We start from the raw sequence: 27168 nt of genomic DNA, 5'->3' as shown, positions 1-27168 counted from the left end.
ATTTTTAGCTTGTCTGTTGATCGGACGACCACTGTTGGTTCCTTGACCCACAGGAGCTGCTCTTTTGCAGATGCTCTGACCCAGTTCTTGTCAAACTCACTCAAATCCATACATTTGGTCATTTTTCCTGCTTCTATCATAAACTTTGTAGATACAATGTTCACTTACTCCATAATATCACATTTTTAAGTCACTTCTTAAAACCCACCACTTTTCATTGGCCACAGTGTGAGTTAATTTTTAATTAATTATTTATTTTTTTGTATTTTTTATTTTGTTCTTAATGTTAAGTACTTTGGCCAGCTTATGCTGTTTTAAAGTGCTATATAAATAAAGTTGGCTAGGCTAATATATCCCACCCATTAACAGGTGTCATGATGAAGAGATAATCAGTGTTACCACACTTCTGTTTTTTTTTTCTTTGTTTTGGTGAATTCTAGTTATGAACCTGTAGATATTTTTTTCTAAAAAGCACTACATAAAAAGGATATAGGTTAATAAGTTAGAGCTTCAGCTTACACGTTTCCTGTCAAAAATGTGCATTCTCTTCTCTAAAATGATAAAGAATTGTGGACATAAAATCATTATTTTCATTAATCTGCTAAATCAGGTTCATTCAAACTAGAAAGAGCTCATTTAGATCAGCTGTTTATCAGATGGTATAGCTAACAGCCTTTATGTGTCTGCCTGTGTGTGTCCACATATGCTTAAACCAGAACTCTGTGAATACTGAAACAGAAAAGAGAGCACACAGGTCACAGCAGACGTCTGTCACAAGGCCACAGAGAAAAGCCAGCGTGACCTCTGTCAGTGTTAAAGGCAGGTAGGAGTTGGGGGTGGGACAACAAGCCTCTCAATGGAGGTATTCAGTGGTGCCATCATCAGTGCCTCCTGCCCAGGCACCTTCCTGAACAAAGATCCCACTTCAGCTAGCAAAGCCATCAGATGGCAGCATGCCGCTGTCTCCTGTCTAGTGGTGTCACTGACAAAAGACACCCTGGTGTCAAGTCACAGCGAGTCCTCTTACAAGTGAAAAAAACAGAGAACGCAGTAGGTTGACCTTTAGGCTTAGACTTTATTAATCCCATACTGGGATTAACTTGTTAGAGCAGGACAAGAGACAGGAAGAAAAAGTGAAATAGAGATATATTAGAAAAAGAAAAGTAGAAAAAGCAGCATACAAAAAAAGCAGAATCAAGAAATACAAGAGTAATTTATAGTATGTACAAATGGTTACTATATAAAGTACACTAGAAGTCACCTGACAGAATTTATTATGTAGTTAAAGTGTACATTGTGCAGTGTGACTGCTGTTGGGATGAAGGACCTGCATTAGCGCTCTGTCCTACACAGTGGCTGTAACAGCTTACAACAGCTTGTTGAAGGAGCTGCTCAGGGCCTCCACAGTCTCATGCAGGGAGTGAGAGGTGTTTCCATAATGGACATTAGCTTGGCTAATATCCTCCTCCTAATACCCACCTTTTCTATGGAGTCTGGGGGACCGCCAGGACAGAGACTGGCCCTCTACAGGAGTATACCAAGTTGTTTCCTGTCCCTCTCAGTGCTGCCACCTCCCCAGCAGACAACTGCATAAAAGACTGCAGAGCCCATCACCATGTTAAAAAAGGTCCTCAGTAATGTCCTGCACACCACATAATTATACATTTAATTATGGAGGCACTGTAACCTGTCACCTACCTTCCTGGACAGAACTGCTTGATGACTTTGTGTGTTGTCACTGATTTAACGGTTAGCCCCTGTTGTACAATACATGATTGTGGCAATACGTATAAACTGTTGCTTTAAATCAGAGATACATTTCTTCTGTGGCAAAGTGCATTTGGCCACTTAATCAGCATTGAATGCAAATGCATCAGGCTTGATTGCGTCACAGCTTCAGTCAGCTTGAGCTTTAGCGACACCGTGTGGTTGACTTGAGTTATGTAACATAGCAAAATCTCAACTTTTATTAAAACGCATTCCTGTGGGATGATGACACTAACAACAATAAATCTTCTAATTTTCACTAAGATCTTGTTATAGGATCAAAACCTGAGTAAAACTAATAATGATCAACAGTTCAACCGCAAACCTGTTTTTGTATCTGGAGCGATAAATATTCACTCAATTCTCTCCCTTCATGTTTGAAGGAGCAGAGTTAATACAAATCATTAGGAGACAAATATTTATAAGGTAACTTTCCCATCACATGTTCAGCTTATGTTTGTGTGGCTTGGATTAAAGAAATTTTTTTTTATAAAAGCACATGCAAACAGGTGACCTGCAGACTCTCAGGTAAACTACTGGCACAGTGAATTAGACTTTATCATATTTATCATGGCAGCTTGTTGATTTTCATAGTGGCAATGTGCAACATGAGAACAGGTTGACATGCCACACTAGCCTTTTTTTTTTTTTTTTTGCATTTTTGGCCACAGCAGCTTTTTTTTTTTTTAATGGCAGTGAAGAGAGACAGGAAATGGGGGAAAACATGCAGGCAAACTGTGCCGTCCACACCACAACGCAACATATGCATGTGGTCACCGGCTTCACCACTAACCACCCAGGGGCCCACATGCACACTAGCCTTTCATATGGACAGACAGCTTTTCTGAGATCAAGTCTGCAACACTTTAGTTTTATGATGGAAAGCCCAAAGGTGGCTTTGGAGATTGCTATGTAAATGTAAAATGTGACTGCCCCAGTGTCAATGCGTAGGCTACAGCTAATTTAAAATGAAAGGGGGGGAACAAAAAAAAAAAAAAAAAAAAAAAAAAACTGCTCATTCCACCTGTCAGCTGATATTGAGATCACAAGCAGCATTCAAAGAATGCAACACATTGTGACAAGAGGGAGCCTGTGAAGAGAAGCTAATATAGGAGAACTTAACTCATCACTGTTGGCACTCTTGCTGCAGTATGTTGCTTTAACTGGAGGATTTTTAGAGAACTCTTAGAACCACCTGATAATAGCCAGAAGTAATTAATGTTCAAATTTGTTTTTCAGAGGCTATAAGATCATTCGTAACCTTCACTGGTGCCGTTCTCTGCCTGATGAACATTAAAATCCTGACTGAAGCAGGACTCCTCTGCAAATGATCAGTTAGTCGTTAAAGAATGTTTAAAATAAGAGGAAGGTTGGAGATTGGTCTATGATTAGCTAAGTCAGCTAGAGTGTTACATATCCTGTTGACAGATAAAATGATCATATTTTAAACTGCAGCATTAATTAACGATACAGCTTCTCTGATTGTAAGATAGGGATCTAAGACATGATTTAGAGGATGAAATCATTGCAAGGAGAAGAGTTGTTTAAAAATCACCACATACAAGGTTTTAATCATCTGAAAATCTGATGGGGGGAAAAAAAAATATCGCATTAGTCAATGACTACAAATATTTTATGTTACATAGATTAGAGCGCTTTCATCTGCAACTCAGACATCAACAGCATCCCAAACAAGCATGACTGAACTTTTGCCGTTCTCAACATTTCAACCAGCTTATGAGCATGGATATCTTATCAAAATATGCTTTCCACATTACAGTAAAAATTAGCATCTAAAGTAAACTAAATGACAAAAAAAAGAACAAGACATGTGGACACAAGTGTATTTCTTTTTACAAAAAGGTAAAATGAAATCATAAAACTGTTTAAATTTACACAATGTATCTGACAAAAAAACCAAGCATATTTTTCACAGCGAACCCAACCCATTCCATTTTACTCCTCCCAAAATAATGCTCATACTTTAGGAGGGCAAGAGGTGCAGGTTTGCATTCAGGACATTCAGTACTCTCACACGTCTCGATTAAGCTGAAAAGGTCAGAAGTACCATTCTGGCACAAATGGGTGTGGAAGGTCTGAGGGGTCTAAATAAAGGGCAAAAATGCCCATTAAGAGTTAAATATATACCAATGACGGCTTTGTGGAATGTCCAAAAGCTCTGAAATGGATGCAACCAGAGTCCTTTCAAAATGTAAAAGACTAAAGCTTTAGTCATCAAACTTGATTTCTTCCCCTGGGGTTTGCCTCCAAATCCACCGCCGCCTCCTCTTCCACCTAAGATAAAAGGACAACTTTGGTTTACCAGCCAGCATTATCAGTTATTTCACAAACCAAAAATAGGGGACATACTGATCCAAGCACTGAACTGTCATATTTATATACAATAAAGTAAGTAAATTTTTTTGGCAACATATTTCTTGGTGTTGAGTAATCTTTTTGAACAGCAAAAATGTAAAACACACATCCTGCTTTAAGCTGTAAAATGGTTATCTAGGTAAACCTAAGGCTAATACTGTCATTTAATTTAATCCAATACCTCCAAAACCACCACGTCCGCCTCCGCGTCCACCTCCACGAGGACCTCCTCTTCCTCTTCCACCACGACCACCAAAACCGCCACGGCCTCCTCTGCCGCCACCGCGCCCGCCAAAGCCTCCGCCAAAGCCTCCACCACCTCGACCTCCGCGGAAGCCACCGTCACCCTTAGGCTTGGCGTAGTCCAGAGTCACCTTGCTGCCATCAATCTCGCCATCCTCCATTGCCTCTTTAGCTGCTTGCAGTCGTCCTCATTGCTGAAGTCGACAAAGCCAAAGCTGCAGAGCCAGACACAGTAAGATTAGGGGAAGAGATAATGGAAACAACTGATTTTAATTAAGAAATAAAATCCCCTGCTAATGTCCTACAACTAAAATTTTCAAGGGTTAGGTTAAGTAGTGGTTTTCCAATACTTAACACCTAGGAAAGAACATAGTTGAAGGCATACCACATCGAGTTTGTTTCACATCAGACATGGGCAACTGCCACTGAGGTAGCTGCCTGTTAACTGTGACTCTGCTCTTCTTCTCATACGAAACCGTACACTGTCATTGCTAGACAGAGCGGTGCTCAAGAGAAGAGTTAACAGTGTTGCACCTCTCCGAACTTACCCTTTAGATGATCCTGTTTCTCTGTCTGTAACTATCCTGGCTGCTACAGCACAATCAAAGGCGTCCTTGAGGGTCTCTTCCGTCGTGTCCTCAGACAGACCCTTAACAAACAGGGTTTTTGTTGGACCTTGTAGAAAGAAGTATAATTTAAACCACCGCTATAATAATCATCAGGACAAACTTAAATGATTAAACAAACTGAAGTCTAATCATTTAAACTAAACTAACTAATCAGCTCAGGACTTGACTATCTTGAATCTTCACTGAGTTTCAGGAGGTCAAGTTTTCATCACAGCTGGCAGAGTCAATTTGGGATCATAACCAAACAAGACAAACTGTTTCAAACAAGTTTCAAGACCTACCTGAGTTTCCCCTGTTCCAATCTCTGCTCTGGCTATACTCAGTCTGATTGATCGCCTTCAATTTCTGTGTTGTTGAAGTTTTCTAGAGCGTCCTTAGCATCATCAGCGTTCTCAAACTCTACAAAAGCAAAACTAAGGAAAGAACACAACAGTAGGAAAGGGTCAACCTCTTTTCATTATAAACTTATTTTGTTGAGTAGTTTAAAGCCAAGTATCTTTTTTTGTGTGTACTTCTTACACAGCAGACATATGCAATACCCATATGTATGTAGGGCAGGCCTGTTCTAAGTATGAACTGGCTCTATTTCTCATGCAAATCCAAGCAGAATCATGAGTAAGATTAACAGGAGCTCGAGAAGTTGCACTAGTTTTAGACATGTTTGCATTTTAGTGATGGGAAAACCTCCTTGGGCTTAAACGTGACGTTTTACTAGTCCAGTTACTATACTGACACTTACCCTTTGGGTCTGCCATCTCTCTGTGGAACCCTAATAGAGACGGCTTTCTCAAATGTGGACTGCAGGCACATCCTCTGTTGCGCTGAAGAGAGATTATTCACGACCAGTTTTTGCTGACTGCTTCAGATGCTACAAAAGAGAAAAAAAACAAAACATTTTTCAGTCATCTTAAAGATGTTCACAAAAGCTAATGACATTTGCATAATAACTGGTACATTCATGCAAACACAGGCACTTATGTTAGAATGCAATATTGGTGCATTATATAACTGAAATAATTGTAACTGCTCATTACGTGCAGTCTAAAAACCAGTGTTTTTAGACATTTTACAAAATGTCTTGAGCTTACCTGCAACTCTGGCTCCCATATGGCTCTTCTCCTCCAGTGTAGTCAATGATGATGACCTCCCCTGTACTTCAGATCCCTGGGCCTCTTCCATCATCCTTTCTGCATCAGCCTCAGTTTTGAACTCTATGTAGGCAATACTGCAAAAAACAAAAAAGAAAGTTAGAAAAAGGAGACAGTAATTGAATGATGGCAATGAAGAGTGGTCAGCAGTTACATTTTCAACGGCTATTGCCCGTAGCTATGTCAGTTTATCAGGGATTCTCAGGCAAGTCTTATAGGATCTGAATTAAAGTTCTTCCAAAAACTAATGTCCAAAACAATTACATTCCAACTTGTTCTTACCCTTTGTTTGAAGTATTCTGGCCAGGGGGTACCCGGATCTCTACTGCATCTTTAAAGATCTCTCTCAGGTCATCTGCCGTCGCGGAGAAGGGAAGGTTCTTTACAAACAGTGTCCGAGCATCCTTTTCTGTGGGACATGTGTCAGTGTCAGCACAGGTACTTGAACAAGTCTTTTCCACATCTGTGGAGAAATGTTAATGAGAGACATCCATTACCTTTTTTGCTGTCTTGTGAGCCTTCTTTGGTCCGGGCCCTTTCCAGTTTCACCTCCTGGCCCATTACCTTTTTGCCACTGAGCTCCAGGCCCTTCTGCAGGTCCTCCTCAGACGCAAAGTCCACATAGCCAAATTTCCTGTTACGGGAAGAATGCAAGCCCCATCAGACAGGCCTCCTTCAATTAATTTACACAAGGGGTTCAAAACTGAAGTATTTGTTGCCATTTACAGATTTTTTTTTTTTTTTAAACAATGTAACCAACAAACAGGGTGTTGAATTTACAATGACAGGATACCATAACCAGCCAAATTAAGGTTATCTATTAACTTATTATTTACTCATGATGACAGTTATCACTGAGTAAATGACTAACATATTGCTGTAAATTGCCTAATTCAGCTTAACTGTCTTCAGAGGTTAGACCTTAATTGTATCACAGTGATACAAATAAAGTCAAACAGAAGTGTCAACTGCAGTAATACTCTAATTAATTAAGCAAGCCCACACAGATGTGTGCACGCACACACACGCGCAACCATCCAAGAATCTGCACAGAAGGGGTTTTAATTTACAATCTGCTTTTAACGCAGTTCTTACTTGGTTCCTCCTAACCGGACGTCAGTGATCTCTAGGCTGTTCTTGGAGAAAAACTTCCTCAGTGAAGTTTTGATCTCGTCAAAATCTTTGCTCGAGTTCAAGTTTCCGACGTACAGAGAAAACACTGGCAAACAGGAGAACAGTTCCAGTTACTTTTGGTGTAAAACTGCATTAGTTTGTAAATATGTGTGACATAGGTGACATGGCGCCATTACCATCAAGTCTCTTGTTGATCTACATATCAAGTTCAAGTTTTAAAGGGTCTGTGCTTTACTCTTACCCTGTCCATCCGACTTTGCCTTTTGGCAGTGGAGTGTCCTTTTTGGCTCTCTGCCTTCCTCTTTCCAGGTGTGACTGGTGCTTCTGTTTAGAGCATAAAGACAGAAACATTAACCACGTAGACCTGACGTGTCCTGGTTGCCCATCACATAGAAACATTCTGTCTGGTTTTCACAGGAAATATGCTATGGACATCAATAAAGACCCTCACAATAAGCTTAAATGAAACAAGTTCACATAAATCAGTTACATAAACCATACTGTACATTTTTGGGGGGTACACAATGAATGCTCTGAAAAGCACATGCATCCATTTCTAAGCACCGGGAGGGTCAAATTTATTTATCTTAGTTTGATATGGGAAAGAAAAAAAAAAAAAAAAAAAAAAACCCACAGAAATTTATAACCTAAACTTACTTTCTTCTTCCTCGTCTTCCTCCTCCTCCTCATCGTCATCGTCCTCGTCCTCGTCCTCCTCCTCCTCCGACTCTTCCTTGGCCTTAACCATGCCTGCTTTCTTTTGCCTTGGTGGCTACTGGAGCAGGAGTAGTGTCCATTTCCTCTTCAGAGTCTAAAAAGCAGAATTATCATCAAGGGAGGTAAATCTTACAGTCACTGTGGTCAAATTCAAATGTATCAACATCTAGATTTACCCTGTGTCAGATAGTTCAAAAGGTGACATCATACATGATCAGTATTAAGTCCCTTGTTGATCATCATTCAGCTGTAACTACTTTCAAAACTAATACTTCACATGTTCAAAAACAACAAGAACAAAAAAAAAAAAACAAAAAAACAAAAACAAACGCAAGGCTTGGGCCTTACCATCTTCGTCATCATCATCATCTTCTTCAGATGACTCTTTAAGCAGGCTTAGCCTTTGCTGCTGGCTTGGCAGCAGGCTTTGCAGCTGGTTTAGCTGGAGTAGCCTTCTTTGGGGGTGGGGCTTCCTCTTTCTGAATCATCTTCCTCATCGTCGTCGTCATCCTCATCATCAGAGGGCTCCTTTGCAGGCGGAGCCTTCTCTGGTGGCTTGGCTGCAGATTTAGCAGCTGGTTTAGCTGCTGGCTTGGCTGCTTTCTTGGGTGGTGGGGCCTCCTCTTCTGACTCATCTAGACAGAAAAGAAAAAAAAATAAAGTCCCCTTTATCTGTGATATTGCAGACAAACCCTCTTTAGAGTTCACCAAAAGCCGTAACATAAGGTTGTAACAGCGTTGAGGATAGGACCGGCAGACAATAACACCACCGGTACCGAAGACATAGCGCTGCCTTTGTTTTTCCTCCGTACATAACACACACGAGTACTAACAACACATGTATGCCAAGAAATGGAGGATCTTTTGTGACTCACATTTAATTGTCAGATTGTTAAAGCATAAATGCTTGGTTCAGAGTAAAATAAAGCCATTAACATTTGGTTAAAACACCTGCACCACTATTACTGTCAGTAACGCAGTACCAGAGGACTTACCATCATCATCATCATCATCAGACTCCTCTGCTTTTGCTGGAGCGGCCTTAGCTGGTGTTGGTTTAGCTGGAGTTGATTTTGCAGGTGTCTTCTTTGGTGGGGGAGCCTCCTCCTCAGATGACTCCTCTGTAAATAATAAATTGTAATATTGTCTTAGACATATGCTGATTTTGAGAAGGATGTCAGCCAAATTCAAATTTGTGTACTGTGCAACTGAATTTAATTGATACACATAATTCACCCAGTAACTGAAAACATCAGCAATTGAGCCATGATCTTTCTAAAGAATATTAAAACTACCCATCAAAAGCACATTGTTAAGCACATTGTTTATCATAACTGACTAATGTGTAATTCATTAATAAAGTCAAGCTAGTGTGAATAACATTTGGATGCTTGTTCAAACATTTAATAAAGATTGTGGATTTCCTTTTTTTTTTTTAAAGCTCATGACTAAATTACACTAACTCATCCTTGAGTTATTTAATCAGTCTACCCCCCCCCCCCCCCAATTGTTTACCATCATCATCATCTCATCTTCACTTTCTGCTTTTTTAGCAGGAGTGCCATTCCCAACAACTTTTGTGGCTTTAGCTGTGTAGCTTTTTTCACCACTTTAGGTGGAGGAGCCTGCAGAAGATTAAAAAAGCAAAACAACGCATTACTACATTGATATGACTTGACATCTGGCCATAAAAATACTGTAGTATAACAGAGTCAAAGTACAGTACCTCTTCTTCCTCATCACTGCTGTCCTCTTCACTGGATTCCTCCTCCACTTCTTTAGGGGTGGAGGAGCCTTTTTCTTCTGAGCTGCTTATTGCTGCCTTTAAAATAAATGACAAAGTAAAAACAGTTTTTACTAACATTGAAAAAAAAAAAAAAAAAAAAAAAAAAAAAATCCAATAATAATGCAGCCTGAATCTAGCAAACCACCAGCGCAGGTCGCTTAAACGCTCTAGCAATCATGGCACCCTGGCTGCAGCATGACCGCAAACATGAGGAGTTTCAGGCCATGTGGCATACCAAAATTAAAATATAAATCGGGAATGGCCGGCTGCTGCTGCCACTGATGATTTAATCATTGTACCAAATGATTACGTGGGTTTAACACAAGTCGCTCCGTTCATAACTGTGCCTGCTGAGGAGTTTTCTCGGTTTTGGTTGCTCACCTCGTGTGTCACTAAGAGCAGGCGCAGAACCCACGTGGAGCTTTAGAGGTCGGCCAGCTAGCATGCTGTGTAATTTTACCATTACCTGACATGCGTTAAAAAAAAAAAAATGCTGAATAGCTATCGAGAAAGGCGGTTCAACGACGAAAGGTGTTAAACTGCGATAGTATAAAGGTAAACACCACGAACCCAAACCATTTCACAAATCGAAGGAAATGAGAATAAAGTCTGGTTGTGAATATGCTAACGCTAGTTAAGCTATCCGCGTGCAAGGATTTTGTTCTTTAGTTTCCTAATAAATGGTTGTATAGGTTGGTAGTCAGGCTGGCGTTGAACTTATTTTTATTACAAGTCTTTATGAACTCTATACTTATTCGAGAGCGCGCACGAATGCCACATCGAGCATCGGTTTAGATTAGCAGGCCAGCGACCTAGCAGTGAGGCACAAACATGGCGGATCTCGACCGAAAAAAGACGCAGCAAGTGCGGCAACACTATTACCATGCTGACAATTTAAGAACCGCTCTAGTTTAAGAAAAGACGGCATTTGCTTCTATACCTGAGCAGACATTTTCTTCTAGTGCAAGTTCCCCTTTTTTTCTTTCAAACGCACATACTTCTGCTTAAAGGCCTCGTCCGTAAACACAATCCTCTATCACACAGGCACGCACCATTTTAAAATCAAATGACGTCATTTAATCTTACCTTTGCTAACTTCACCATTGTGCTGTTGTGTGTTCAATGAAACACTGGAAACTGGACGTTTAAAGACGACTTTTTCTTTTAAAAAATAAAAAAAAATAGCTAACGTCTGCACGTGACCTGCCTGCACGATGAGACATTAGACAGGAAAGACTGAGACGATGAAGAGGCACTCGGTACTCCCCTTCTTCGCGCGCTCACGCCGACCCGCCCACATGACTGTATCCACCAATCACAAGGTAATCTATCTGCAATCGTGCCCGCGCCGCTCCCCACACACACAACATTAAATTTAGTACTTCAAGGGAAATATGACTGCTGTCGTTTTACTATATCACCAAAAATATGATATAAATACGAGGTAGCACTGTTAAAGCTGCCATTTAACCTTTAAAAGCAGTGGTGTCACAGTCTATATTTAACAAGATACTTTGTCAGTTTTATTGTATCATTATTATTATTATTTTTATTGTATTATTATTTTATTTTTTCTATACATTTTATTTATTTATTTATTTTACGTTAAAATGTTAAGGAAACTAGAATTTTCGGCAATTTCACGCACTTTAAGCTACATAAGCCATATACAGCCTATGGTCACATAATCCCATGCAGCTGTTTACATGAACCACGTGGTAAGGGCCAGTTGCCAAATTATAGCACGTGTAGTCCACCATGAGGTACATGATATACTTTCACAGTCACTGCCATTGAGTTTCACAACTCAAGTACTTCTAAGCAGAGGTATACATAGTATTTCTGTCCACTTTTAGCAATAGCTATAATACCTATAGCTATAATATAATAATTTTTTTGGCGGATGTCTGCAGTTGTTTGTTATTTTTGATAATTTAATTTGGCTTTTTTTCCTCTATGAAAATTTTCCTCAATGAGGGGTACCCCTCAGTTTCCACTAAGTTATCACTTACACTCCCCTCCAAAGTATTGGAACAGAGAGGCCGATACCTGTTTTTTTTTTTGTTTTGTTTTGTTTTTTTTTTGCTGTAGACTGAAAACATTTGGGTTTGGCTTTAAAAGATGAATATGAGACAAAAGATCAACATCTTAGCTCTTATTTCCAGGTATTTACATCCAGATTTAATACACAGTTCACCATTGTGTTTTAATGCCACATTTCCACTAGTACCTACTCAGCACAGCTCAACTCGACTCGGCACGGTTTGTAGGCTTTTCCATTAGTTCCTGGTACCAGGTACTTTTTTAGTACCCGCTCAGCCGGGGGTTCCAAGTGATCTGAGGCAATCCAAAAATGTGACGTCGAAGAACAGTATGCCACTGATTGGCCAGGGAGTGTCGTCACTAGCTGAGTCATGAGCGCGACTCCTTCATCAGAATCAACCGTGCCATTTTTAAAACAGCAAGCAAAGGGAGGCATGCAAATGAATACCATGGCTGAATGAGGTGCAGACATTTCTGTGCTTGGTGGCAGATCCAAGAGAATCCAGAGGAAGCTAAATGAGAAAGTTTATCATGAAGTCTCCGAGCTGATGGCTGCTCACAGGTACTATCGCACAACACAGCAGTGTACACATTGTTGGGTTGTGTTTGAGTCGCATACAAATTATGTCAAGAGACTACTGCCCATGTTGCTATCTCGACTCCACCCATGTTGAGGTGGTACTCAGTTGTAATAGAAACAAAACAAGACCGTGTCGAGTCGAGCCGCACTGAGTAGGTACTAATAGAAAAGAGGCATAAGTAACAGATGTCAAACAGGTAGACCAAGGAAAACAACAGCAGTTGATGACAGAAACATTGTAAGTGCTGTAAATAAAGACTCTAAAACAACTTTTAGTCACATTGCACAATCAGGAGTGAAGGTATCACAATCTACTGTCCGCAGAAGACTTCATGAACAAAAATACAGAGGCTTTACCAGAAAATGCAAACCACTAATTAACAAGAGGAACAGGAAGGCTGGGCTGGAATTTGCCAAGAAGTACAGAGACAAGCCTCAGGAAACTCTGGGACAAACTTTTATTAAGGAATGCAAAAGTTTAGTGATGACAGTGGGTCACAGGCTTGATGCAATTACTACAAACAAAGGATTTGCAACAAAATATTAAGTCTTATTCACTTTCACCTATTTAAAGTTTATCTGTTTCACTGCGTTTGCTCACAAGAAAAATGGGTGGGTTTACGCAAAAGGTGCTATCTTCTCAACTGTGTATCAGATCCAGATGTAAAACCTGGAAATAAAAGCTGAGATGGTTTTTTTTTTTGGTCCCATATTGGTTTTGTGATGTCTAACCCAAATGTTTTCAGTCTACAGCAAAAAATAAAGGGATTAGCCTCACTGTTCCAATGCTGTTTGAGGGGAATGTATGTTGCAGATGAATATTTTAATCATTATTTATGTATTGTTGTTTGTCAGACCAATTTTGCTATTTAAAATATAAAGTAGCAAAAACATCCATTCACCTAAAGCAATAATTTTACTTCAGTGCTATAAATGTTCAAAGTAATTGTTAATAAGAACACAAATTTCATCCAACAGTCAGCCAACTGATTCCCAGGGGAACATGATGAGCACATTTGAGTAATTAACCCTGAACACCACACAGAGGCAGTATTGCATTTAACATCTCTCTCACAGCCTGGTCTCAGTGAAATAATGCTACCTTTGGAAGAGGTAATGTAACTTTATTAGTTTTCTTCTAAAAAAAAAATAAAAAAATAAAACGTGTTTAAAATTTGACCATTTTCTTGAATATATATATATTTTTTGACCAGAAACCTCTCAGCATAGTCATTGTCGCCAGAACAATATTTTGCTCTCTGTCTGACTTTTACCCTTTTTCTTATGCTTCCTGTGAATTTCCAGACCAGTGATCACAACTGTGGTTGACTGTGATTGAACGTTACAGTTGAATATTATGATTGAATGTTGGTGAGTTTTAAACCACATCAAAATGACTGAAATTTTGTTTTCACGTAAAGAGTGATAGAGAGTGTATAGCGACAATGACAGTACATACATCTGAGTCTGTACCAGTTATTCACTGCTGCAACTTGTCTGCATGAGCTGAATGGATAAATGAAAAGAATACATAATCACAAAGGAACCGGGAGTATAATTTCCCATTGTCTGTAGAGCCCTTCCATTCTTTGTATTTCATTCACTATTTGAATACTCAGTTGGTACTAAAGGGCCCAAAGTATGCCCTAAAAATATCCCCCGCAGCATTACACCACCACAAACCTGAACCACTGATACAAAGCAAGAAGGATCCATGCTTCAATGTTATTTTGACCTACCATCTGAATGAATACTCATCAGACCAGGCAACATTTCTCCAGTCTTCTTTTGTCCAATTTTGACCCCGTGTGAACTGTAGCCTCAGTTTCCTGTTCCGAGCTGCTGCTGAGTCCATCTGCTTCAAGGTTCGACGTGATGCACGTTCAGAGATGCTTTTCTGCATATCTTGGTTGTAGCAAATGTTTATTTGATTTATTGTTGCCTTCCTGTCAGCTTGAAACAGTCTGGCCATTCTCCCCTGACCTCTGTTGTCAAGAAAACATTTTCATCCAGAGAACTTCTGCTCAGTGGATATATTTTATCTTTTTTTTCCTCTGTAAACCCTAGAGATGATTGTGTGTGAAAATCCCAGTAGATTCTGAAATACTGTGACTAACCTATTGGATACCAGCAACAAAATCAAAATCAAAATCACTTAAATCACCTTTCTTCCCATTCTGATGCTCGGTTTGAACTCCGGCAGGTTGTCTTGACCATGTCTGCATGCTTAAATGCACTGAGTTGATGTCACATGACTAGATAATTAGATAATTGCGTAAACAAGCAGCTGAAAAGGCGTATCTAAAAAATTGAGTGTATTTTGCATGCTTAGATCAAATATAACAACACAGATTTATATGACAACTCATCGACCAGACAATTATGAGAGAACTGTATGTGAGCCAAATAAAGCTTTTACAGAACTGCAACAAAGCACACTGAATTTAACACAGCGGTGTTGATTTAGTTCTTGCTTGCTTGTTGTTAAGAGTATGTTCTTTGTTGCTGGCGGGTGTGAAAAGCTTTTATCTGTTTTGGCAGGTCTTATAATAATCCCCACCTCTGCTTCTGTTTTTTTCTGAGATTTTTGTGACTGATGCTTGTGCAGTTTGAGCAGCAGGTACATGAGGTGGGCATGTTGCCTTTGTGTTTTCCAGTATGAATTTTGCACTTAGCCTGTTGTGCAACAGTTGGGTAAGCACGCTGTTCTGAACAAGTACAGAATATCTGATCCTTTATTTTCAATTAATAATAGAGTTTAATTCAGCTTTATTTATGTAGCGTCAATCCAGGACAACAGTCACCTCAAGGTTAATTGTGTGTGTGAATGTGTGAGTGTGTTTAAGGTGGTGTCACTATAAATATGACCCTCCCACATTCAAAGACATGGGTTCACACCAAAGGAGACATGCACATCTAGTTTATGACCTTGTATGAGTTAAAAGCTGTTATATTGTGATGATTATTATACTCCATTTTCTTAAACTGACAAAATTTTTCAGGTTTTCATAAAAAGGAAAAAAAAATCAGCAGTCGAGTAACTTAAGCTTTACAGAGGATATCATCACTCGTAAATGGTGGGGTTCATTGTTTCCACAACAGGTGTCTACTCTGTTTGTTTCTCTCAGCTCTATACTTCCCTCTAGTGTGGAAGGAAATTTGTGCAAATCGGTCTTAACCACATAGTTAGACACACACTCACAGCACTCACATTATAAATGTCATGTTTGGCAGTATGAGAAAGGAAATCCTTAAAAGGATTTTTACCTCTTTACATTGGCTTCACTGTACTAACTAGCCTGTACAGTATTCTCTCTGTACTTTACTGACTCTCACGCCCTTTTGTGTGACTATACCATAAAACCTTGTAGTTTCTCATGAGTACAGTTTTGTTGTCTTAAAAAAATCCTTCTTATAATCTTGGTCTGCTTGTTTGATTGTTTTATTTTATGCCTTTATTATGTTTATCATTTATATTTAACTGGATGGTATTGGTCTATGGAACATGAGGAGGAACTGGCATCTATTTAATTAGTGGTTAACGTGATTGGTTATTTGGAGATAACAACATTATTGTGTGAATTCTAAATATAGCCAGGGCAAAATGTAAATGTTTTTTCTTTAGTAAGCAAGAAAATTATTTTAAAAGTGACCCAGATCTGTGGTATTAAGTGCTCATTAACATTTTAACTGCCTGGTCTACTATTTGGTATAGCGTTATATGTTAAAAACAATGTAAGTAAAATGTAAGAAACAGTAAGTAAAAAAAATAATCATTAATTGTAGTTATCATGGTAGTGATTTATCAATCTTCAACCTTTTGAGATGCAGGCTGAATGCAGGAGTATAAATGTAACACCCAAGTAATCCTTATTATTGCATATAAACATATTAACTGCAATCTCACATGTGGGAAATTTAGTCTGGAAAGTATCCACTAATAAAACCATTTTCAAAATCTAAACAGCATAAAATAATCAGTAGCTATTAAACTCAGGCTTGCTCTCTCATAGTGTGAGAAGCCCCCCAGAAGCCAGACAGAAAACGCTCACTAACTAGAATTTACCAGTTTCACTGAAACACAAAGACCCAGAGATCGTAGATGTAAGTGCACATGGAATGTTCTTTTATCATTTTTGAAAACATTTACAACTATTTGAGACAAATGGAAAAACAAAGGCAACAAACAGAATTGACCTGCAGTTTGCGTCCATTTCCAAAATGTTACATAAATAAAATCCATATTTATAAATATCTCTTTTTTATAAACATATAAATAGATTTTAAACATAAATACATTTATGCAGGGAAAGATGAAGTACATGAATGTACAGCAGCAGCAGCAGCAGCAACAACAATATACAGCTTTGCTCTATGTAGTTTTTACACCATTGTCCGCCATGTTGTACTATGCATCTGTGTTTGTATCTGTTGACCATTCTGTATGGTATACATATATGTACTGTATATATGTATATATACCTGCATATTTATTGTACATATATATATATATATATATATCTATATGAGGATTTTGTAGCATTGTTATCCAAGTCTTTGTTTATGCTGGTCATGGTGACTCTCGTACCAAAGATCGATCATGATGAGTTTTTCTTTTTTTTTTCTCCCCTCTGGTGAGCACAAACTCAACTTTTGTCATCCAAACAAACACATCGTCCAGAGATCTAGAAAAAGAGAGGAAAACAGAAAAGAAAAAGTTAGACAGAACCTTCAGAGCCAACTTCATAAACACAAGTTAATTTATTCTTTTCTTTTCTTTTATTGTTATTATTATTGTAATGATGCATGCATCGGCCTCTTGTAAGTCTGGGAATCTCCAAATTTACTTGGTTCTTCATTTAGTAACTCCTCAACTAACTACTTTACTTCACAAGAACTCATCCTTATGGGTGTTAACCATTAAAATGCACACACCCATTGTTAGTCACTGACACTGACCCGTCAGGATTTCAGAGTTTGCCAGAAAAACTGTAAAAAGGTTTAAAGCTTCAGGACTAATTGTGTGTCACCTAGATTCCCCAATATGGAATTAACCAACACAGCCCTCGTTTTAGTTTCTGATAAAATGACTTGGTGAAAGAAATGGGTTTCCAAGAAAAAGCTTGACAACCAAGAATGTGCATGAATGTGTGTCTGCATCCCCACTTCCTTCCTCGATATCGCCCTGTTGTCTTTTTTTCTTAAACATGATATATTGTTCTTGTGTTATAGAAGCAGATGGGATTATTTATAATGATGTGCACATATACAAGAGTGTACTTCCTGAATGTTTACTGGTTTGTTTCCCATACATCACTTTAAGTGGCCAATCCACTTAACCTATCCAAAGATTATCCTTCGCTAGGAGATAATGTTACAAGGTTAATGCTTGATTATATCACTAGATTGAGGCACCATGTTTTCTCTCCTGCAGCTTAACATAATTTCTAATGTGTGTGATTATTTCTAAGTCAAAGGCATTTAGTGAACTGTGATAATTTACATTAACCTAAACTCTGAACAAAGCAATGCTTCTCACCTTCTGTTCTGCATACTGCTGTAACAAAAACCCTATTTTTAAAAACAAAATCCTGGGTTCTGCATCGGTTTTTATCTTGTTGTTGTTTTCTTTTTTCTCATTATGTCCTTTTATCTGCCACACATATGTGTCACATGCACAGGGAAGATAATTCTGCAAAATAATCATTTAACCGAAAGGAATAAGGACAGGGGTGATAACTTACACAATAAATAATAAAATAATAAAGAATTTTCCCAATCCATTAGTTATGCATTCATTCATCACACCTTGTGCCTTTTGGGCTCTGCTTGTATATCACTGTTTTGGGCTACGGTTAGTCTTGCGTGAAGTAGGACTGATATGAGAGACCACTCACTATTGCAGCGCTGCTCCAACCCTAGCATCCCATTCCGCTGATGGTGCCTATCCTGTCCATCTTGTGTCCGAAGCAGCCACTCCGTGGCGGGGAGCCACCCTTCTTGTTTCCCGATTTGTGTTTCCTGTTTGCTGGTTGATCGTTGAGGAGACGAGCCCACATCCCTCTGGCCCGGGTGTCCATTCGTAAATCGCGCAGTAACCGCATCCGAGTACGCACAGCGTCTAGCCGTTTCTCCCTCTCCTCCGACTCCAGTAACTCTGCCAGCTCCTCGCCCAGCAAACTTCTAAGAGACTGGAAGATAAGAAAATAAATAAACAATCTCTCCCTTAGGCAAATTAATTTTGCCAATAGATATGCTTTTGATGAAAGTGAAATATATGGTTCGTGCCTGTTTCAGCAGAGCAGCCATTATATGCAAAATGTCTGAGGTAAACCTCAACTTGGCGTATATTCAAACGCTTCCACACACGTAATGGCCAGGAGGGAAAAATGATTTGGCATTTTTTAGACACGGCACTCAAAAATTCATCGACTTGTTCCAACTAACCAAAAAAAACAACTTTGGAGAAGAGCCACAAGATGCTCCAGTCATAAGGCTGAATTTTCTAAGGAAATCTCTGAAGAAACGGAAGATCCCGTGAGGGTTCGGTATTTTTAATTTATTAAGTCAGTGGCACTTCGCTCTCATACATATAAAACAGGTGCCTGTAGTTCGCTTCTCTGGTCATAAAGCGTAAAGTAGACTGTAGCATAAACTTCAAATTACTATTTTTAAAGGCTCAGCTTGTTCAGTCGGACCAATTCTATGCGTAATCGCGAATTTACGCACAATGGAGTTTGGTTTAGTAAAGTTTTGTTTTTGTACATTAAAAAAAAAAAAAAAGATTATGTTGATTGGTGAGTACAATCGTTTCTCAGTGTTATTGCAAACTACGAATTTTAATGTATTTCCACAGGTGATTTTATTTTATTCATTTATTTATTTCGTTCGTTTTGAGGCGATTAAAAGCGTAAAATTATCAAAAGGATGTTGGGGAACAACATTTGATTGATTGCTGCGGTTGGATATCACTGAGCATGATGTCTGTAAATAAAGTGAGAGTGGACACGGGTGTTACACTCTGAGTGTGAATAAAAGACTTCCCTCAACCACTCAACAAGAACGAAATTATGAAATATGATGCATAAAACAACTGTCTTGGTGGACCTTAGCCACAGAACAGCTGTTCATTCCATATTCAGCTTCCAGCAGCTTCAGGACGAAGCAAACAAATGGTTTTCACTGTCAGTAACAAGAATACAAGTGACTTCTTACCTTTTGCTGCGCCTGTGTTAAAGGTTTTGCCCCCATCCTCACTGAAAGCAAGGTGACCATAAGTCCACACGCTACAAAGTATGACAAGTTCATTTTGACAAGTCTAGTAGTTGTTCAGGGATTCCTCTGCGCTGAAATTCAGACAGAAGGACGTTAACTTCAGCCAATCAGCTGTTAAACACTGGAGACTCCGTCGTTAACTCCAAAGCTCCTCAAGTGCTTCTCTAACTCTGTGTATTAATCCTCGCCGCTTTATAGCCAGCCCATGGTGATGTCATTACAACCTGCGTAATGGTCCTCCTTCCTCGCCAATTCCCTGTTTTCTGTACCTGCCTCTAAGCACGTCATGCCAGGGATTAATTAAATGATACAAGCTCCGGTCATCGGGGCGTTGGAGGAAATGATATAGGCTATAAGCTATCAAAAGTGCAGACTTTAAGCTTTTAGACCTCTGGCTGAGACGCGGCAGCTGAAACCAAAGGTGGTTTCAAAGGCTGCGCGTCAAGAGCTGAAGAGCGACTTTGGCAGCGAAATTAATTCTAGGATGCCAACCACCCGTCCTGCGGAACATCTTAAAAAGACATACAATATGCTGCGCGTGGATGACATATCCTGTTTTCTTTAGAGAACTGAAAATTCAGAGTCTGCTACTGGAATTAAAGGAATTAGGTCATTTTTAGATACGTTCCAGAAATTCAAATGTGATTTTCTTCATCTAATCACTTTTTTGGAAGGCATCAAGCGGAATTTTACCAGAAATGATTTGATATGCTATTGCTCCGCTGAAGCCCCACGTTATTCATTTATTACAAAGAAATGTGAAACAGTTTTGTTTCTTTTTGTTTTTTTTCTTTTGTTTCTTTTTTTTTTTAAACAAACAGGGATCGAATTATTAAGCAACACAGATTGAGCCATCTGCTTGCATAGACGTTATTTACATTAGAGCATGACATCAGCCATCACGGTGAATTCAAAGCCAAACACATCAGACAGTTCATGTTGATTCATAAAAAAAAAAAAAGCCCCAAAAAACAAAAAAAAACAGATAGACTCATCATAAGTCATTATTTTGCTTGGATGGAAATGGCATTTCACACAACCCTGCCCCTTTATCCCCTTCCCAAAACTCCAAGCCTTTCTTTCATTCAGTTGGTTTTATGTTTCATATGTTACAGTTTGTTTTTTGTCATAAGATCAGGTAGCCCGTTTACTAGGAAAAACCTCAGAACCACTGTGACTAATCCGAAGCACACTGGATGTCTGTGACTGTTCAGACAGCTACCTGCCCAAACTCACAAAGGAGGCTGATTAAGACTCCTTTGGTCAGTGACATAATAGACATTAACCCTTAGTTAGATTACCACACCTGTCGCAAACCATAATTTATGCTGCAAGTTGACATATTACTAACAAAAGGTGCTACTTTCTTGAATTGTTGCCTCTCGGTGTGTGAAGCCAATGTGTAGCACAATAAACCAGCAAAACCAGGAGGGTCCAATTCTCACTTACTTTATGACTGTGGTAAGCATTTTAATTAAGAGTTTCTAGTCTTAGTTTGAAGTTTCTTTAATGCAAAATTATGTTTACCTTTAAAAATTTGTTTAAAAATACATGAAGGCAATGGCCAGGCTGAACTTGAGGCTGCAAAATGGACATCAGCCACTGACCTCAACCAATGGGTGAGGTAAAGGTGGTATTGTAGCACCAAAAAAGGTCTAGAAAAAAAAAATTAAGCTGGAATTTTTTTAAACATATAAATAAATGTAGTTGTATTTAAACATTTGCACCAGGTGAATTTGTCTGTGTTCGGCAGAATAACAAAGTTTTAACTCTAGTGTCTGTGCTGACATTCCAGCACTGGTGCACCTGTTTTACGTCAACCACTTAGTTTACCAGAGCTGAATAAGGGAGCTGGCTGCAAGAGCTAGAAATATGGCGGAAACACCTTGGAAGTGTCCAAGAAAGGTTTCTGATGCTCCAGATCAGTGAGAGAGTGACCCTACTGTAGAAATGTGACAGAAGCACAGGCTGACAGTTTGCCTCACTTCCAGTGTTGGGAGGCAGACATTCCACATTGGTTACTTATGCTGTGCGACCTGTTAAAACATATACATAGAAATGTCTTTAACATATCCTTTAATTTGTAAAGAGCAGTCTGTAAAGCGTCACCAGAACAATGATGTTCTAAAAATGGATTAAAATAAGTTGCAATCAATCAACATATGACTTAACTGATGGGTTGTCGAGGAAAGTTGAAAAGTCATCCGACTGCTTTTAATTCACTTGCACACTTCAAGACAATATAAAAATCTATGATAAAATTGATATTTTTTGCAGTGTGGAATGTTTCTGGAGCAGTCAAGGCCCCACAGAGTGGAGCAGAAATCTCAGGCAGCACCATCTGTTTTGGAACACAGAGTGGCAGTATTTGCTATGCCGAAAAGCGAATACCCCTTCAAAGTCACATATTACTGGATCAATACAATACTGTAAAACTTAGTCAATAATCAGCAGATCGTCAGCATTTGGACATGACATAAAAGCTGTTTAGAGCAGATTTGGCATATGCAGAGTATACCTACATTTTTCTGGAGAAAATGTGATATTAAATATGTGATATTTATTATTGTAGTGCTGGCCTGCTTGCCATAAAAGGTAAATCTGAATGTGTGTTTGATGTGTACTGAATTCTGCAGCAAATATGATGTTTGGATGATGGCTAGCAGCAGTGTCGTCATTGGGTGCTCATGTTTCAACCTTTGCAGAATGCACTGGTCTCTTTTTGGTTGCACATCAGAAAATGATTAATGATGATGATGATAACCACTTATCATGTGTGTTAAAGATAATCACCATGATTCATTTCAAAGCAAAACCAAATTATTTTGTTTATAATCCTTCAATGTTATTCTGATAGAGTGTACAAAGAATATGGCCTTACCCCATACACTCATAAAACAGATAACATATTAAACAGATGAATTAGATGGCCAGTTCCTGATATATGCTGTAATAACAGGGCAGCATGCATCCATACTTTGCTTCTCCATGTTACATTTTCCTTACAACTGACAAACTTTCTACACTCCTCAGTCCCCAGCAGCTTTTTTTTGGTTAGTGAAGGTGTTTTATCTTCATTCAAGAAGCTTCTTCAGTTATAAAACTAATGAAGAACCTCATGTCTTTAATCACAGGTGAGGCTGTTTCCCTGGGAGGTGGTGCTAACCCACCCTGTACTCATGTGAGTTGTTAAGGGTCAAGGTGTGGGTCATTAAGGTCATCACGTGAGTTATTAAGATTGCATGGGTCAAGGTGTGAGTGGGGGTTCAATTTCCTGGGAAGAGATCTCAAAAGTGCATTATAGGTGGCTGATAGCTGGTGTCATAGGCCACCACCTCTGATCAAGGTTGTTCACAATGGATATAGATGGTCTCCTTTACTCCTCTCTCAAACCATCTGTCAAAAATACATTTTCTAGACCAAATCATTAATTTTTTATGTGTGTTTGTCCTTTAACTAGGTTTGTAAGGAGTTTGTGTCAATAAAAAGAGTCAGATAGTCATTACTTAACATGCTTGTTTTCCTAAGCTTTGTGCTTTTAACACAACACAGAGGCACAGTTTGACACAGTTTACTACTACAGTAAACAGTCATTTGAAAAGCAAAGTTTTCATAGAAATTGCAAAAAAAAAAAACCCAAAAAACCAAACAAAAAAACAATTGCATCTCTGACTTTACTGGGCTCGGTTAGCATGTTAAATGTTATAAGTTCATGATCGCACAATTAGAAAAAGAGCAGTGAAAGGTTTGGAAGGGCTGCCAGGAGGAAGAACATGACAGCAAGGCTTTGGTTTGCTAATTTTTTGCTAATTTGCATCTGAACAAGCAACAATACTTCTGGAACAATGACTTTTGGACAGATAAGACCAAAGTACAGCTGTCTAACCATAACGCACAGCTCCACATTTGGTGACACACAGTATATCAGCACAAATACCTCATGTCAACTGTACTGCACAATGGGGGAGGGGTGATCATGATTTGGGCACCTTGCAGTCATTAAGTTGACCATGAACTCCTCTGTATACCAAAGTATTCTGGAGTCAAATGTGAGGCCATCTGACAGCTAAAGCTTGGCCTAACCTGGTTGTGCAACAGGACAATGATCCCAAGCACAGCAGCAAATCTACAGCAGAATACCTGAAAAAACAAAAAACAAAACAAACAAAAAAATCAACCAAACAATTGATTTGTTTCTTAAAAGAAATGCACATCAATGAATGCCTGAAGCAACACTGTAAAGAGGAGAGTGTGCCAAAATTAATTCCCAATAATGTGAGCGACTAATAAAGTCATACAGAAAACAATTACTTGTTATTGGTGCTAAAGGTGGTTCTACGAGCTATTGAATCAGGGGGTGTACTTAGTTTTTCACATGACTGCATAGGGTTCTGTGGTAACTTTATTTTTCACTGTAAGAAAAATCGGTAATAAATACGACACAGGTTCAAATATAAGAATCAATGACTCATGAGTTGAAGCAGCCCCACTGTGGAATATTAAAGCTATTATGCTTCAATTCAATTCAATTCAACTCAATTTATATAGCACCAAATCACAACATCAGTCACCTCAAGGTGCTTTACATTGCAAGGTAAAGACCCTACAATAATACAGAGAAAACCAACAAAATCAAACATACCCCTATGAGTAAGCACTTGGTGACAGTGGGAAGAAAAAACTCCCTTTAACAGGGTTTTTTTCAAGTAATTTTGGATATTAACCAAGAGATATTGTGCTGGCGTTCTATATACAATTTGAAATTATATGAAATCTGTTGGAGTAAAAGTAAAATGCAGAAAAAAATCAGTAAAAAAAAAAGATGAAATTCCTCATCACAACAGCCATAATTGTGTACTCTAAAAACAAACTAAAATCACCCATTCTATTTGAAGACTGTACTTTTCTTATGGAGAATTTTAAAATAAAGATGGCTTTTTAAATCATCAACAGCATGTATGTCTCTGATATGAGTCATATTTTTAAACCACAACTTTTATTATAAGTTTTTTAGTAAAAATCTGTTTATTTAGGCAATTGAAGGTTCACCTACTTCAGCAACTGCAGTTAGAAAAATCCCACTCACACTCTAAGGTACCTGTTGTAAAGATGTTCAGTCTCATGGAAGACCATCTTACTAATGTGCTTTTACAACAGCAAAATAGAGCTGCTGAACTCTGCTGACCTTGTGTCCATGATGACATCTTTTGGTTTTGTGAAACATTTTTCACTGATTGCTAATCCCTTTATTTTGAATTTTAACAAGTGAATGACACATTCTTTCTTCATGTCGCAAGTGTTGTGTCACAAGTTTGTCTTTTTTTGTATAGTTTAACAGTGTTACACACTTTTCCCAATGACATCACACGGGTTACTGAGAGCACCTATTTTGTTATGTCCTTTTGTACTTCCCCATTTTCACTTTGCCTTTCCCGCAAACTCTTATCCGCTCAATTTTCAGTAAATTTTTTAGCTTTGATGTGGCTGAATGAAAATGAAGCAGCCTAACTTACTTGCACCAGGAAGCTATACAAACGTATGGAGAGAGCATGTGTTGCAGTAGCCTTTGCAATGAGTGTCTATGGGAGAGTTGAGTGTCTTGATTCCTCCTCTGGGTTTGTGTAAGACAAACTACAAGGCTGTTATGGTCCTATAAATAACAGTTTTATTGCATGTGGATTTTTAAAGCTTTTTACACAAGTGCTCTGAAGCCTTTTGCATGTGCCAACAACACGCTTGCCTTTATTGGCAAGACAGAGCTACAGTACTTGACTAATGTATACAAAATGCGCAAGATGACTGTGTAAACACACGTTTGTCAAGAAGTAGTTTGTTCTGTCTTGATTGAATGTTTTGTGGTATTAATTTTAGGGCTCAGGGATATGTAATACTTTCTGAAATGTCAACACTTGTATCACTGTGGAGCATACTTACTAGTGTATTTCTAGTGCATTGTTTTGCACTTTAATTTGAAAGTAAACTTTTATATATTTTCTATTCATTGCATGTAAAGTGACATATAACAATAGCTTATAGCTCATGAAAATCAAAAAATCCAGTAACTCAAATTATTAGAATATTTCCTAAGATCAATCAAAAAAAGGATTTACAGAAATTCAGAGAGCAAATGTTAATTTTTATGCTCAGTATTTGGCTGAGGCTTCTTTAACATGAGTTACTGCATAAACAGGGAATAGAGGCAAGGCTTTCTCAGCCTGCAGCTCATCTGTATTTTTGGATCAGGTATTTCTTCTTTACTTCTTGTGAATCTATGGTGTTCAGGTCACACGAATTGGCTGGTCAATCAGGCACAGTAGTAGCATCACCAGCAAACCATTTGGAAATTTTGGAACTGTGGGCAGGTGACAGGTTTTGCTGGAAAATGAAATTGGCATATTCATGAAACTTGTCAGAAGATGGAAGCATGAAGTGCTCCTGGTAGACAGCTTGATTAAACAGCAGACCACCAGCAGATGACACGACACCCAAATCACCACACACTCACATTAGACTTCAAACACCTTGGATTCTGCTCCTTTCCACTCTTCCTCAAAACTCTAGCGTCTTTATTTCCAAATGAAATGCAAAATTTACTTTTATCTGAAAAGAGACCACTGAGCAACCGTCCAGTTCTTTTTTGCCTTAGACCCGGTATGATGCTTTTGACACCATCTCTGATTTAAGAATGGCTTGATATTAGGAATGAGGAAGTTCTAGTCCCATTCCTGAAGATGCCTCTGCATGGTGGCTCTTGATGCTTGAAGTCTTCCACATGACTGTGGTTGCATATACTGAACTAGAATGAGAGATACAGTGCTGTGAAAAAAGAATTTGCCCTCTTCCTGATTTCTAAGTTTTTTGCATATTTGTCACAACTACAAGTTTCAGATCATCAAACAATTTTTAATATTACACAAAGATAGCCTGAGTAATTAAAAAAAAATGCAGCTTTTAAAGGATTATTTAATTTATTAAGGGAACTAAAGCTATCCAAACCTATCTGGCCCTGTGTGAAACCATGAATTAACTGATTAACTACATTTTTTTTGGAAAGTTGAGTTCAGTTTCAGTAGTCATACCCAGGTCTGATAACTGCCAGTCCTTTTGAATTTAAGAAATCATTTAATTTGAAGCTGTCTGACAAAGTGAAGTAGGCTAAAAAGAAATCTTGAAAAGCAACATATCATACCACAAGCTAAATAAACAGCTGAGAAACAAAGTCACTGACATCTATCAGTCTATCAGAAAGGGTTACAAAGCCATTTCTAAGGCTTTGGGACTCCAGTGAACCACAGTGAGAGTCATTATCCACAAATGGAGAAAACTTGGAACAGTGGCGAACCTTCCCAGGAATGGCCAGCCTACAAAAATTACTCCGAGAGCACACTGACAACTCATCCAGGAGGCCACACAAGAACCCAGAACAACATCTAAAGAAGTGCAGGCCTCATTTGCCTCAGTTAAGGTCAG

The 27168-nt window shown here is 38.7% G+C and overlaps 2 protein-coding genes and 2 non-coding genes across 4 annotated transcripts; all 4 read right to left on the bottom strand.

Moving 5' to 3' along the window:
• Nucleotides 1-3307: 3307 nt before the first annotated feature.
• On the bottom strand, nt 3308-11069 carry ncl (nucleolin). The gene is given in 25 exon segments (XM_030727319.1): nt 3308-4062; nt 4325-4561; nt 4564-4601; nt 4935-5061; nt 5297-5343; nt 5345-5428; nt 5755-5863; nt 5866-5883; nt 6104-6240; nt 6446-6572; nt 6661-6797; nt 7259-7382; nt 7539-7577; nt 7580-7621; nt 7955-8066; nt 8068-8108; nt 8363-8402; nt 8404-8502; nt 8504-8649; nt 9010-9135; nt 9530-9544; nt 9547-9607; nt 9610-9639; nt 9741-9836; nt 10887-11069. Coding segments are annotated over 25 exon segments (2301 nt in total). The 5' UTR covers nt 10905-11069; the 3' UTR covers nt 3308-3811.
• LOC115779667 (small nucleolar RNA SNORA75) lies at nt 4780-4905 on the bottom strand. The gene has a single exon (XR_004019918.1). It is a non-coding gene; the product is annotated as a small nucleolar RNA SNORA75 (small nucleolar RNA).
• LOC115779669 (small nucleolar RNA SNORA57) lies at nt 8740-8873 on the bottom strand. The gene has a single exon (XR_004019920.1). It is a non-coding gene; the product is annotated as a small nucleolar RNA SNORA57 (small nucleolar RNA).
• A 5755-nt stretch (nt 11070-16824) lies between the features above and the next one.
• Nucleotides 16825-19849, bottom strand: nppc (natriuretic peptide C). Its single transcript, XM_030727320.1, has 3 exons — nt 19639-19849; nt 18321-18614; nt 16825-17108 (listed from the first exon to the last, which is right to left on the bottom strand). The coding sequence occupies exons 1-2, from the start codon at nt 19729-19731 to the stop codon at nt 18342-18344; spliced, it is 366 nt and encodes a 121-aa protein (XP_030583180.1). The 5' UTR covers nt 19732-19849; the 3' UTR covers nt 16825-17108; nt 18321-18341.
• Between the last annotated feature and the right edge of the window lie 7319 nt (nt 19850-27168).

The sequence above is a fragment of the Archocentrus centrarchus genome, chromosome 4 (assembly GCF_007364275.1).
Source record: "Archocentrus centrarchus isolate MPI-CPG fArcCen1 chromosome 4, fArcCen1, whole genome shotgun sequence".
Taxonomy (NCBI): Eukaryota; Metazoa; Chordata; class Actinopteri; order Cichliformes; family Cichlidae; genus Archocentrus; species Archocentrus centrarchus.
The sequence above is the reverse complement of the archived record's forward strand: the minus strand, read 5'-3'. Positions and strand labels throughout refer to the sequence as shown.